Source organism: Myxine glutinosa, chromosome 5 (assembly GCF_964187855.1).
Source record: "Myxine glutinosa chromosome 5, kmMyxGlut1.1, whole genome shotgun sequence".
NCBI classification, from domain to species: domain Eukaryota; kingdom Metazoa; phylum Chordata; class Myxini; order Myxiniformes; family Myxinidae; genus Myxine; species Myxine glutinosa.
The window spans coordinates 54,359,517-54,374,048 of record NC_136265.1 but is presented as its reverse complement, the minus strand read 5'-3'; the positions used below and the strand labels follow the sequence as shown (position 1 = coordinate 54,374,048).

Below are 14,532 nucleotides of genomic sequence, written 5' to 3'. Positions count from 1 at the left end.
TTCCTTGCACACCGGGCTCGGATAAGTTAAATGAGAATACAATTCCCACATCTTCCACCCTGTCGTCAACCTCTGTATGTTGTCTCAAACTCTAAACCGCTACACCATGCACCTGCAATGTTGAATGTGTAGCAAAACGTTATTCGTGGGCAGGGCAGTGATCCAGCGAACACCTGATATTGCTACACGAGCGGTTTGCTGTCCTGATTGGATTGCACAATGATGCCGTGTTTACCGATTTATTTCCTTGGGTCGAACATTTTGAAGTCACAAGTGCGTTGCCACAAAGTTGTGGTCTCTTGGGGACTGAGAACGCACACATCGGGTGGGTGTTGGTGTGGTGAGCGAGGAGGGAGGGGGAGACTGTGGTCTCGGACTTTTCCCTCTAGGATTTCAAGGCACCCTCGTGTTCCTCTCCCGTTTCTACCTTTGACCTCTCATCGCCCACTCAGCGAAGGACACTGTGGGGTCTTTAAAGCCAACAGAGACCCCAATCTCACCCTTCATCCGCCGATGCTCCTCTCATGCTGCGGCGTATCCGTACGTCCTCATCCTGTTTCCCTTAGCCCCACTTTTGTATCTGTTGACCCTTTGGCCCCTGTTGGTCTGCTTTTCCATGAGCCTCAGATGTATACAACTATATATACAAAAGATAGGCGGACAAGCTAAACAGACAAACCCGAGTCCAGAGTTGCGGGACACGCACTTCCCACGTAGCAAGCATCCATTGTCGATCCGTAAGTGATCGAGATTTCTAGATTTCAACGTTATGTTGCAAACTGCCCAAAAAAAATTGTGCGCAGTGTCATCGACCATTAGGCTGAAAATACAATCTGGTTGCATCTTGATGCGTTTGTGATGTCAAGGTTGGATGTAGATATCGTCGCAACAATCGATGCTCATGATTTGGTTCATCGGAACCAGTAACTCGACATGTTTTGTGCATGTTAGGGGCTGAGAGGGTTATGATGTCACTTCAATTCTGCTTTTTAGGATCGTATCGTGATTACGTGAGTGACGCATCGTCAGAAAAGTGGTCTCGAGAACTTTCCAGAGAAGCAAGTACTGAAACGCTTCCCGGCACAACAGCATACATGTGAAGAACGTGGGAGAAGATGCTACGGAGAATGCAAACTCGTCAATAAACTTGAATGACACTCGGTAGAGCGCATACCTCCGCCAGGCTGAACAGTTCACTTTTTGGATCCCACCGATAGGCCGGATCTGAATCCAAAATCTAATCAATTTGTCCTCGTCAAACGCACAACCTGTCCACCAAGTTGTGTCCAGATCTGTCCATAACTTTTTGAGATATAACAAACAGACGGACAAACAGGAGTTCAAACATGAACTCCATCCACCATCATTGGTGGAGGTAACAACTTGGTTCCTTATTTTTCTTCACATCCCTGTGACCCACTGTGACCCTCTCATGCCCCCCCATCCACCCACACATTTATTTACATAACTCGTCGTATTCTGGTATTTCTCCATTCAGGACAAGCACATGCTGAAGACGGCTAGGAGCTTGTCTTCCCCGCTTTCTGCGTCGACGCAACACCACATGGGCAGCATGGCCTTGCAGCATACATCACATTCTAGGTATGTGCCTTTCTCATTGATGACACTTTCGGTCCATCGATCCATTACGTTTGCAAATCCGGTGGGAATTTCTGAGGTTGCAGCTAAAATGACTTGTTCGCCAAAATTGCTTCCCCAGAGGTTGTCGGGAAAAGTTTTGTTTGCCAGCTTGTGTCCGTCTGCTTGCGCTGTTGAACCTCCAGTTGTGAGTCATGATTACTTGGTGTACAATGCACAAGAGGGCCCAGCTGGCAGGATTGTCCTTTGGACTCGCGTCTGAGCTGTCTAGCCTCTGTTCTAATGTCGACCCAGCTATAAAATGTCATCCTGGTGTTTCGCAGGTAGGGTGACTCATCATTGTGTGTATCTTCCCTCTGATGGACGTCAAACTGGCTGTCCCGTCTGCTAGCATTAGTTGTGGACATTAAATATCCCATGCTGGCCTTCGCTAGGAGTGGGCGAGCTATCGTGCAGGACTTCCACTGGGAAGGCAACGGCAATCCACCCAACTAGTGTAATCCTTACCCATGGGCCAGCTTTGGCAGCACTGTGCCGACCCACAAAGAAAAGCACGTCCAAAGACGACACGAGCATGATGATGGAGTTCAGCTTTTACACTACTAGCAACGGTACCCGCCCTATGGGCGGGGCTTCAATTGGGAAGCCCAAATAAAAAAGGCAAAATATCAGGAATTGAAGGTTTTTCTTTCTTTTAAACGATTCATATAAACATCCGTTGAATCATATGACACGCAAATCATCAAAATCTAAACAGTACATGACGCATATTTTGAAAAAAGATTGAATTCTGCAAAACTGAAGTGGCCGCTACACGTCTTTCTCAGTCGCACGTTTATGCGTGAAGAGTGCGGGCCGAATCTGTAACACGGAAGCGGCCGCTACACCTGTTTCTCATTCGCTTTGCACACGCTGCCATGTTGCTTCGGAGCCGCACGTTTTATATAGAAAGAGTTCGTCAGGAGTCGATCTACTCTCTCCTGGTACGTAGAATAAACAGTATTTGTAGAATTTCAACAAAAGCCACATCACTGTTCATATCGGTAAATATTATTCCATCGTGTTTGGAAAAACTGGAAAATTGGAAAAACAATATAGCCTATTTTACTCCCAGGGGTCCCAGGAATACCCACCCAAAATATCGTTGCGATCGGTTGAGCCGTTTTTGCGGTACCTTCGAACGGACGGACGGACATTTGGTGAATTATAGTAAGATATGGAACATATGTTCTGGAACAAAGTCCTCTACGCTCAACAAGCAGGACGTTATCAGTCACAATCTGATCAGTGAAGACTGCAGCACTGTTTTGATAACGACCGGCGTTGTTATTACGCGATGTAAGTGTTAATCCTGGTTGTTAATGGTGGCACGCATGATGTACAGGCCAGCAATTTTGTTCCCTTAATGGTTTCACCCCGAGTCTGAACGACTGACTTTGTCGACCGTTTTGTGTGCAGCTCCATCATTCATTCCGGACAACAGAGACACTGTACTCCAGGAAAAGAGCTGGTCCACAAAGAGAGCACAATGCAGGTGAGCTCTTATTTGTATGAAGGAATAAGTGTTTGGTAGTTTTATTGGTCCTTTTTTAAGTTGACTTTATTACTTCTGCCACCGAAGATGGACGGAGGTTGTGCTTTCACCACTGTTTGTCTGTCTGTGAGCAGGATATCTCAAAAAGTTATGGATCGATTTGGACAAAACTTGGTGGACAGGTTGGATGTGTGGCAAGGACGAATTGATTAAATTTTGGTGAAGATCTGGATACAATAATTTTTAAAGTGATTCTTCGCCATTGAGAAAAAGGGCCCGAATCTATATACAGTATGATATCTCAAAGTTGGTTGGATGAGTTGGTTAGATGACGAGAACAAGCCGATTAGATTTCGGGTCAGGTCCGTTCTCCAGTTCCGGCCTATCGGTGAGATACAAAACGTAAACTGTTAAACCTGGTGGAGGTCCTTCAGGTGAGCATTGTGCAGCATACCTCCGCCTGGTTGGCCATATCACTCAATGGTGAAGAATCGCTTTAAAAAATTATACTATCTGGATCCGGATCCGGATCTTCACCAAAATAGAATTGATTCTTCCATGGCACACACACACAACCTGTCCATGTTTCGTCCAACTCCATCCATAACTTTTTGAGATATCCTGCTATGTATCGTTTTTGGCCCTATCTCCCAACGGTGAAGAATCACATGGTAATTAAATAATTCTCATATGAATGATCGTTTTTAAGTGCATTTTTCCCCGCTAGAGCAGGGGTTAGTCCTTGCGGGCCCCATGACAATCATGGTTCCCTGTTTGAGGCAATGTTTCTATGGCCGGATGCCCTTCCTGACGCCACGCCAACCCTTAGTCGTGTCTTACGATGCGCAGGGATACAGTGTACCTATTCTAAATTGGGGTACACACCGGGATCATTCATCCCAGCAAGCTGGTACTCAATTTACCGACCTCAGAAGGATGACAGGCTGAGTCAACCCCCCTGGTGTTAATTCAGCGATCAACCGGGATTCAAACTCAGGATCCTAGGATCCCAAGCCTGCACCCAAACCGCTAAGCCAACACCAGGCAACACTAAATAATTCTCATATCTTTTTTTTTTTTTTTTTTTTTTTTTGTATACTGAATCGAGGCTCGTGGAAATATCTGAATCCATATTCAGATCTTCACCAAAATTGAATTGATTCCTCGTCACACACACAACCTGTACAACAGGTTTCGTTCAAATCCGTCCACAACTTTTTGAGATATCCTGCTATGTATCGTTTTTAGCCCTATCTCCCAATGGTGAAGAATCACTTAATAATTAAATAATTCTCATATCTGAATCCATATTGAGATCTTCACCAAAATTGAATTAATTCCTCATCACACACAAAACTTGTCCAACAAGTTTCGTCCAAATCCATCCCTAACATTTTGAGATATCTCGCTATGTATCGTTTTTGGCCCGATCTCCCAATGGTGAAGAATCACTTAATAATTAAATAATTCTCATATCTGAATCCATATTGAGATCGTCACCAAAATCTAATCATTTCGTCCTTGTCACATACACTACATCGCTGCCAAATTTTGTCCGAATCCGTCCACAACTTTTTGAGATGTTTTGTTCATAAACGGACAGACAGGGGTGAAAACATAACCTCCATCCACCTTTGGTGCCGGAGGTAATAATAAAAAGTCCAAGCAAGCACAACGTCGTTCGAACGTCGGTAAAAGTGATGTATATTTACCAACGCCTGTCCGAGGCTGGTCCAACGGCAGCCAAATGGCATAAAAGTGATGGGACAAGGGCTAGTTCTGGACAAGTGGCCAAGATTACATTAGGCCTACAGTAGTGCCGACATTGGGCCAACATTAACCCAACGTCGGTGTGTTAGCTGGCGTAGTGCACGGAGGAACTCTTATCCTTATCCTTCAATGCCGCGCCCCTACTCCCTCTCCAACAAAATCATCATCACCGTCCTCATCATTAAAGGTAATTTCAGTAATACAGTATGTAATATGTTTACCGTATGGTGTATTCATGGTTTTGTCCCATCGGTCTAAGAATTTCGAATGAATTTCACCTTTAACCTCCTCAAGCAATGGTGCTGTACGCTATCCTGCTGATCCTATAATTTTGTTGCTAGTGGAGACAATTAAGCCAGGCCAAGATTCAAAGGTGAGTGTGCACACCTCAGGGCCATCATCCTTCCCGCCCACCATATGTCAGTGTTTTTATGCCTCCGCCGACAAATTCGCCACACGTCCGATTGAAGCGAAACTTTCAAGGTAGGAATGACACCCATGCAGAATGTTTTTATGATGATTGTGACGTCATAGGTTACGTGGTATGGCAACCATATTGGATTAAAAGCAAATAATTTTAAAAAATATTTCTCGGAAACCGCTGAATGGAAAAATTTGAAACTTCGCACATTGTCAAGTACTCCCAATGGGGAACAAAAGCATGAAAGGAACAAAAGCATGAAAGGAACAAAAGCATGCTTTTGTTCCCCATTGGGAGTACTTGACAATGTGGCAAGTTTCAAATTTTTCCTTCCTCTCTCTCTCCCTCTCTCTCCCTCTCCCTTCCTCTCTCCCTTCCTCTCTCTCCCTCTCTCTCCCTCTCTTACACCAGCCAAAAATCTTTTAATTTAATTCTTTATCCTAAAAATCTGAAATTGCATGCACATGATCTATGACCCATTTGTATTGAAGTATTAAATTTATGACATCATAGGTCACATGGTTTGGCAGCCATTTTGGATTGAAGGAAAATATTAAATAATTATATCTCTGAAACCACTCACCCTATCGATGCGAAATTTTACAAATATCATCAAACATCACTGTTGTATCTAGTTAGAAAATGATGATGTCATATGCACGTGGTTTGGCAGCCATCTTGGATAGAAAAACGAACCGTATCCGATCAACACGAAACTTCACAAACGTGATCCACGACCCATACATATGCAGAGTGATGGCATCTACCCTTTATGGGACTATGTGGAGGCATATTGGCGACACAGTCGCATTGTTTTAGTTTTTTAACTTTTGAGAAGCCATGGGTTTCCACACACTTGCTGCAGGTGTACTCAACTTGCTTTGAGGACTTTATTTTCAAACGAGGTATCAAAAGACGTGTGCCGCGTATAGCTCAACCCATAGCCCTGCAAGATAAACGGTGATGTAAAATGCACCGTGGATGCGAAAGCATCGCTCCTGATAAATCCGATAATCACTAGCCTGGGGAGCGTTTGACTGGCTCGCTTTATGACCTCTAAGGTGGGTGACGAGAGATCGTGGGTGACCCCGGTGACGTGGTTTCCTGCCAATTGTGTATGCGTGTAATGATTGGACTTTCCAGACAGCAGAGCAACCATCAATCAGGGCCCGTGAGGTGAAGGACCGGTTTGTGGAATGTGATAGGGACGTTGCACATCTGCCCCCGATGGCCTCCACAGTCCATAAATGTCAGTCCAGTCGAGCGTATCTTGTCACGGTCATTGATATCGCTCCGTCAAAACTCGACCACCGGTACACCCTATCCCGGCTCTACGGTGCTCGGACCTCCTGGATGAAAGGTACAAAACGTACCTTGGATGAAATTTGCAATCGATGACGCACTGCATTTTTGTGGCGGGAGGTCATCCGTTGTTACGAGGGGTCAAGCCCACTGAGGGGCATTATTTAATTATATTCATTTGTCAGAGACCGCACATCATAGTCCTTTTTTTTTTTGTACAGGTTATGATTTACTTTGAAAAAAAAAACAACCACAAATAAGGAAGTGAAAGTGTGTTTATTAACTAAACCTGTAGGTGTTAGCCTTGTTGAGTAAACGTGTAATTGGAAAATAACATCCGATTGGATTACCATCACTGGGAAAGTCCCTGCCCTTTTGTTGGTTTATCATCGTAATTCCCCTCGCCCCCCCCCCCCCCCTGCTGCACACATGTGGGGGATTCACCTGCCAATTGGTGCGAGTGATGCTTCACTTGATAATACATTGAGTCATATTTTGTTTTGCACATTATTTACGACTGGAACCTGATCGCTGCACTGTTCATGCATGTTCTATGTCGTATGCTCGTGTTTGTGTGTGTGTTTTACCTCGTATGCTCGTGTTTGTGTTTGTTTTACCTCATATGCTCGTGTTTGTGTGTGTGTTTTACCTCGTATGCTCGTGTTTGTGTGTGTGTGTTTTACCTCATATGCTCGTGTTTGTGTGTGTGTGTTTTACCTCGTATGCTCGTGTTTGTGTTTTGCCTCGTATGCTCGTGTTTGTGTGTTTATTTTACCTCATATGCTCGTGTTTGTGTGTGTGTGTTTTACCTCGTATGCTCGTGTTTGTGTGTGTTTTTTGCCTCGTATGCTCGTGTTTGTGTGTGTGTTTTACCTCGTATGCTCGTGTTTGTGTTTGTTTTGCCGCGTATGCCCGTGTTTGTGTTTGTTTTACCTCATATGCTCGTGTTTGTGTGCGTGAGTGTGTGTTTTACCTCATATGCTCGTGTTTGTGTGTGTGTGTTTTACCTCGTATGCTCGTGTTTGTGTTTGTTTTGCCGCGTATGCTCGTGTTTGTGTGTGTTTTAACCTCGTATGCTCATGTTTGTGTGTGTGTTTTACCTCGTATGCTCGTGTTTGTGTTTGTTTTGCCGCGTATGCTCGTGTTTGTGTGTGTTTTTAACCTCGTATGCTCGTGTTTGTGTGTGTGTTTTACCTCGTATGCTCGTGTTTGTGTTTGTTTTACCTCATATGCTCGTGTTTGTGTGTGTGTGTTTTACCTCGTATGCTCGTGTTTGTGTTTGTTTTGCCTCGTATGCTCGTGTTTGTGTGTGTGTTTTACCTCGTATGTTCGTGTTTGTGTGTATGTTTTTAACCTCGTATGCTCGTGTTTGTGTGTGTGTTTTACCTCGTATGCTTGTGTTTGTGTGTGTGTTTTACCTCGTATGCTCGTGTTTGTGTGTGTGTTTTACCTCGTATGCTCATGCTTGTGTGTGTGTTTTACCTCGTATGCTCGTGTTTGTGTGTGTGTTTTACCTCATATGTTCGTGTTTGTGTTTGTTTTACCTCATATGCTCGTGTTTGTGTGTGTGTGTTTTACCTCGTATGTTCGTGTTTGTGTGTATGTTTTTAACCTCGTATGCTCGTGTTTGTGTGTGTTTTACCTCGTATGCTCGTGTTTGTGTGTGTGTTTTACCTCGTATGCTCGTGCGTGTGTTTTACCTCGTATGCTCGTGTTTGTGTGTGTGTTTTGCCTCGTATGCTCGTGTTTGTGTGTGTGTGTTTTACCTCGTATGTTCGTGTTTGTGTGTATGTTTTTAACCTCGTATGCTCGTGTTTGTGTGTGTGTTTTACCTCGTATGCTCGTGTTTGTGTGTTTATCTCACCTGCTTGGGTTTGTGTTGTGTGTGTTTTATCTCGTGCTCGTGTTTGTGTGTTTTATCTCATGTGCTCGTGTTTGTGTGTTTTATCTCATGTGCTCGTGTGTGTGTGTGTGTGTGTGTGTGTGTGTGTGTGTGTGTGTGTCTTTTGCCCTGTATGCTCGAGGTTTGTGTGTTTTCCTCGTATGCAAGTGTTTGTGTGTGCTTTATCGCATGTGCTTGTGTGTGTGTTCCATCTCCTGTGCTCATGTCTGGACGTTTTCTACCTCGTGTGCTCAGATTGTGTCTGTGTGTGTGTTCTAACTTGTGTGCTCATATTTGTGTGTGTTCTACCTCGTGTGCTCCTGTCTGTGCGTTTTCTATCTCATGTAATTGTGTCTGTGTGTTCTACCTCGTGTACTCGTGTCTGTGCTTGTTCTACCTCGAGTACTCGTGTCTGTGCTTGTTCTACCTTGTGTGCTTGTGCCTGTGCATGTTCTACCTTGCGTGCTCGTGCCTGTGCGTGTTCTACCTTATGTGCTCGTGCCTGTGCATGTTCTACCTTGTGTGCTCGTGTCTGTGCGTGCTCTTCCTCGTGTGCTCGTGTCTGCGTTTTCTATATTGTGTGCTCATGCCTGTGCATGTTCCACCTTGTGTGCTCATGTCTGTGCATGTTCCACCTTGTGTGCTCATGCCTGTGCATGTTCCCCCTTGTGTGCTCATGCCTGTGCATGTTCCACCTTGTGTGCTCATGCCTGTGCATGTTCTATCTTGTGTGCTCATGCCTGTGCATGTTCTATCTTGTGTGCTCATGCCTGTGCATGTTCTATCTTGTGTGCTCATGCCTGTGCATGTTCCACCTTGTGTGCTCGTGCCTGTGCATGTTCTACCTTGTGTGCTTGTGTTCCTGCGTGTTGTCAATCGAAGGAAGTTTTTTTTTTTAATCCTCCCTTCTCTGTTTAAAATAAGCTGCTTGCCGGAACGGCTGTGCTCACTTTGAGAAACACACCACTTGTGTCTCTATATTCGGTCATGTGGGAGGAGAGGAAGGGGGAACTATGCTAAAGGGAAGGTGACATTGGTGCAGCTGGATCGTGTGTCTATGACGCGAAGAGCATATTAATTTTACAACAGGTAAAATCCCTTACTCCACCACCTCTTGTTGATGCTCTGTTCCACTGCATGAAGAATTGTGGCCCCTCTGGATTCCCTAGGACTGCCCATCGTACATCTGCTCGTACAGTGGTGCAATAACCATGCCGATGAATGCAACACCTCAGCACAAGTTACAGCCTGGCTTTATCGGATGGCAGCTGGAGGACCTTAACCACAAACTGTGGATCACCTTTTTGGCTTCTTCATTCACAAACAGGGAATTGATTTTGCTGGTGCTTTTATAATCTTACTAGAATTCACCAAATGTCCGTCTGTCCGTCTGTTCCCAAGTACCGCAAAAACGGCTGAACCGATCGCAACAATATTTTGGGTGGGTAATCCTGGGACCCCCTGGAGTAAAATAGGCTATATTGTTTTTCCAATTTTTTTTCCAATTTTTCCAGTTTTCCCAAACACGATGGAATAATATTTACCGATATGAACAGTGATGTGGCTTTTATTGAAATTCTACAAATACTGTTTAGATTTTGATGATTTGCGTGTGATATGATTTAACGGATGTTTATATGAATCGTTTAAAATAAAATAAAAGCCTTCAATTTCTGATATTTTGCCTTTTCATTTGGGCCTCCCAATTGAAGCCCCGCCCGCAGGGCGGGTACCGTTACTAATCACTTTAATTGGCTCTTGATGTGCTTGAGGCCTCGGGGGTGCATCTATTTATTATAAACTAGCCGATAACCCAGTTACACCGGCTGTCCGTAAGGGAATGTGTTCCCAATTGAGTGGAATATTTAGGGAGTTTGCTGGGAATGTCCTTTAACAGCATAATAGTCACAAACTGTTAAGACTGCTAAGGTTTATCAGTAAAGTAAATCGAAGGAAAGGTATTTACATTTTGGACAGAACTGACTGAATAGTTTATGGTTATGTTATTTTTTTACTTCTGGTAAGAGTGCAAACCAGCGACCCTCGGAACGTACACACCACCTTATGTACCCAACAAAAATGCACATAAATTGAAATTGCATGAATATTAATATTTTTATACCTGCCCATGCACTGTACGGACCCGAGAGCACTTAAATGAGGTATCATCCAGCGTTGTACGTGCTGTGATTACCATGTTTACCCCGTTCAGACACAATTTGGGCAATATATATACATATATGTATATGAAATAGATCGGTTTGTGTACCGTTGGTTGCATCACAATACACTCCATATGCTTTTTGTAGTGTGAATGACAAACTCGCTGATGCTCGACACCCTTTCACCCTTCTGTCCCTTCTCTGTCTGCAAGGCGAGTGCAGCCAGTGTGGTGGTCGAACCAAGCGGTCTTCTGCATGTGGTTGCCTTCACCAGTCAAAGGCTCGAGGCGGAGGAGGCAAGACCGGCACCGCTCGGTGACAGCAGCTCTGATGAGGCGTAGATGAGACACTTCTAGCTTGACTCTCTCTCTCTCTAATTTCTCCCCTCACTCGTTTTTTATTGTAGCTAGTTATTGCCAGAGCGATGGTTCATCTTTTCAGAAGTGACGTCATGCCATTGTGCTTTGTTCCAAGGCATTGTGTACACTACATGACCCATCATGATCGTGTACAACTGTACATGGTCTGATAAGTTGATCTCCACAGTTGTATTAAGCTTAGATTCCTCTTCCCCTCTCTCTCTCTTCCGGTTCCTTCACTGGGCCGGCCACATGGAGGCAGGCACATCGCTCGACCGGCGGTGTATAGTCAAGGCAGGAATTTGGAATTTGGTCAGGATGTAGGCACACGATGGCCTACTCTTGTACGAGGCACCTGGCATCTTCAAGGTCCACGGGCAATCGATGCTCACAGACTGGTCTTCAACTCAGATGTTGCATCAAAGGGACGGCGCACTTAATCCAACACCCTGCTTGGAAGGATTCACCTGGCAGTTTGCAGTCGAGTCGGGAATCGAAGGTTAAAGCGTGCGTCCTCTGCACCAACCTTTTGGACAGACTATGACGCTCGGTGCGGATTGCCTGCGCTTTTGGATCATTTATTTTGTGAACACCTTGATACCCAAAGTATTCACCTTTTTACAGCAATATAAAGGTAACTTCAAGTCCAATTCTTGCTCGGAAATGCATTTATTTTTCATCACATGATTGCCCATGGGGAACATTAGGGATTAGGAGGGGGGCATCTATAAAGTACGTAAAGGAGGAAGGGATAGGTTGGGAGCAAATTGAGAAAAGAGAAGTTGAAGACAAAAGGAGGAAGGGAAAGGTTCTCAAGCTAGATTGCGGATGGGGAACGGTGCGGGGTGTGGGCAGGGGTTTACACCCTGTACATGGTAGATTTGCCAATCCAATTTGAAGGGTGCCAAGCAGCATGCTCTGCTGACCTAATCATGTGATAGTTTTGCTACAATCCCGTGCAACCTGGTGCTCTGTTGCGCTGCTGCTGGTAATCCGAGAGGTTTAAGTTGATCCCATAAGCAGTCCGCGACTGGGACTTTATTAATAACTGCATTACCTGGGATTCTCCTGCGGAAATCCTGATGTTTTACCATAACCTGACTCGTGATTTTACAACACTGAGATGGCTATTTAGTTAGCACAGGTTGTAAACTGATCAACAGCTTGTGTAACACGGCATCACTAATCAGGTGTTACTTAGTTAGCACAGGTTGTAAACTGATCAACAGCTTGTGTAACACGGTATCACTAATCAGGTGTTAATTAGTGAGCACAGGTTGTAAACTGATCAACAGCTTGTGTAACACAGTATCACTAGTCAGGTGTTGTTATTTAGTTAGCACAGGTTGTAAACTGATTAACAGCTTGTGTAACACAGTATCACTAGTCATATGTTGTTATTTAGTTAGCACGGGTTGTAAACTGATCAACAGCTTGTGTAACACGGTATCACTAATCAGGTGTTATTTAGTTAGCACAGGTTGTAAACTGATTAACAGCTTGTGTAACACAGTATCACTAGTCAGGTGTTGTTATTTAGTTAGCACAGGTTGTAAACTGATCAACAGCTTGTGTAACACGGTATCACTAATCAGGTGTTATTTAGTTAGCACAGGTTGTAAACTGATTAACAGCTTGTGTAACACAGTATCACTAGTCAGGTGTTGTTATTTAGTTAGCACAGGTTGTAAACTGATTAACAGCTTGTGTAACACAGTATCACTAGTCACATGTTGTTATTTAGTTAGCACACGTTGTAAACTGATTAACAGCTTGTGTAACATAGTATCACTAGTCAGGTGTTTTTTATTTAGTTAGCACAGGTTGTAAACTGATTAACAGCTTGTGTAACACACAACCACGAGTCAGGTGTGTGGTTCCCGAGGTATGGGTTGTGGTTTAACTACACTCGACTCTCCGTTCCCTCGGTTACTCCTTGGATTGTCTTTTTCCAACTCATCTCTCCCATGATGTGGAATGTACATCATTCTCCCCCAAGTTCGCACTCATCTTCGTCCAAGCCTTTCATCTAACCCCAAACACCATTCACGACGGACGTGGCTCCGCATGCTCATGCATTCTTCACCGCTGCCATGTTTGGCGTCTCACTCCAGCTGTCTCGACTTTCCCCTCCTGAGTCTCGAGTCGCAGCTTTTCCCAACTCGGTCTTTTTTGCCTCGGTGTGGAATGTGGATGGAATCTCGCCACGCGAGACTGCCTGCGTGTGACGTCATTGCGATTGAGCTCGAGCTCGAACCGTGGAATTCCCTCGGTCTGATTATTATGAGCTCTTCGCGGGTTTCCCGACGGAGCTGTCCATCCCATCGGTATCGGAACACGACGACGTCTCATTTCTCCTTTCGGGACTGCGTCGCCATGTCGAGGGCGGTTCACCTCGAGGCTTCAACTCTCGCTTCTTTATCCGCCGCCCACACCGTGACACCACCCAACCGACTCGCCCACCACCCAACCGACTCGCCCACTCTTCGAGGAAACGGAAAACAAGGCGTCGTGGCGTTCGATTCTTGATTTCACGCCTAAACGCCCCTCGGACCCCCCCGGGAGGGGGCACGGAGGGCGTGAGTACGTGTCCTGCGAGTCTCGAGGGCGATCACGTGCGGCGCAGTCTTGGCGCGCTTTCCACGGCAGCGCGAGCGCTGTCACGTGTGCACGGTTTTGGCGCGTTATCAAAGGCACCACTAAGTACTAAATTTGAAAGCATCTGACCCGCTTTTTTTTTCTCTGCAAACGAACGTTGCAGACTTCATACGTGGAAATGTTGCGCGCGTTGCGCACCGAGAGCCAAAGGAGTAAAACCGCAGGAGTGAAGTGTCCTAAATAAATGATTGTGACTTGAGCCTATGGCTTGTAGGGGCACCGTGACCTACTTTCAGCTCTTTGGATAGAACACTACAATAAGCATGATAAAAATAATTTTTTATTGCTCCTGTCACAAGGAGCAACAATGCGGAGGTTGGGGGATGACGTCATTGGTGCATAAGCTTCCACATTCTATATCGATGGCTGATGGTGCAGACATGAGTGGATATTGGAGAGAAACATGGCGTATGGTACTTCAACTTGGATTCCCTGCACCATGAACCAAGAGTTCGGATGAGAACGTGACATTGAAGACGTGGGGAACTCCAGAAGAAAAGTCATGGCAACAAACTTCTAACCTTCAATGTTTGGGGTCATTCCAATTTCCTATTTTTCTTGAACGTTTCTGGACACCTCGATGCACCACTGACGTCATCACTTGGCATATCTCGAGCAATACGTCTTTCCAGGAGGTGCTTTGGCAAGTACTTGACACGAAATCATAATTTGTTTAAACGGAAAAAAGGCAAAGTGATCTGGGCACGAATTTTGTAATTCGTTCAGGATGCCAGAGATACCTCGCCAACTCTTCTTGAAATGAGGCAGCATAGTCTTCCTGCTTAGCGTCCACCTAAGCGACCGCAACACAGATATTGTTGCCCAACCCAACTTGCGGAACACCA

General features: G+C 45.0%; 2 protein-coding genes across 6 annotated transcripts in view; both read left to right on the top strand.

Moving 5' to 3' along the window:
• EMSY (EMSY transcriptional repressor, BRCA2 interacting) overlaps positions 1-11,679 on the top strand; it is a 59,455-nt gene extending 47,776 nt beyond the window's left edge. For 2 of the 5 annotated variants that reach the window (XM_068117063.2, XM_078778080.1), the window contains 3 exons: positions 1,499-1,602; positions 3,058-3,133; positions 10,883-11,679. In XM_068117063.2, the coding sequence (XP_067973164.2) occupies positions 1,499-1,602; positions 3,058-3,133; positions 10,883-11,011 (309 nt within the window). In that variant the 3' untranslated portion in view covers positions 11,012-11,679. Of the gene's footprint in view, positions 1-1,498; positions 1,603-3,057; positions 3,134-9,677; positions 10,184-10,882 lie in introns of those variants that run through there. The other 3 variants (XM_068117062.2, XM_068117061.2, XM_068117064.2) reach the window with 2 other exon arrangements.
• The window catches only part of LOC144892275 (uncharacterized), a 341,101-nt gene that overhangs the window by 84,471 nt on the left and 242,098 nt on the right, over positions 1-14,532 (top strand). The gene's annotated exons all lie outside the window — the stretch shown is intronic.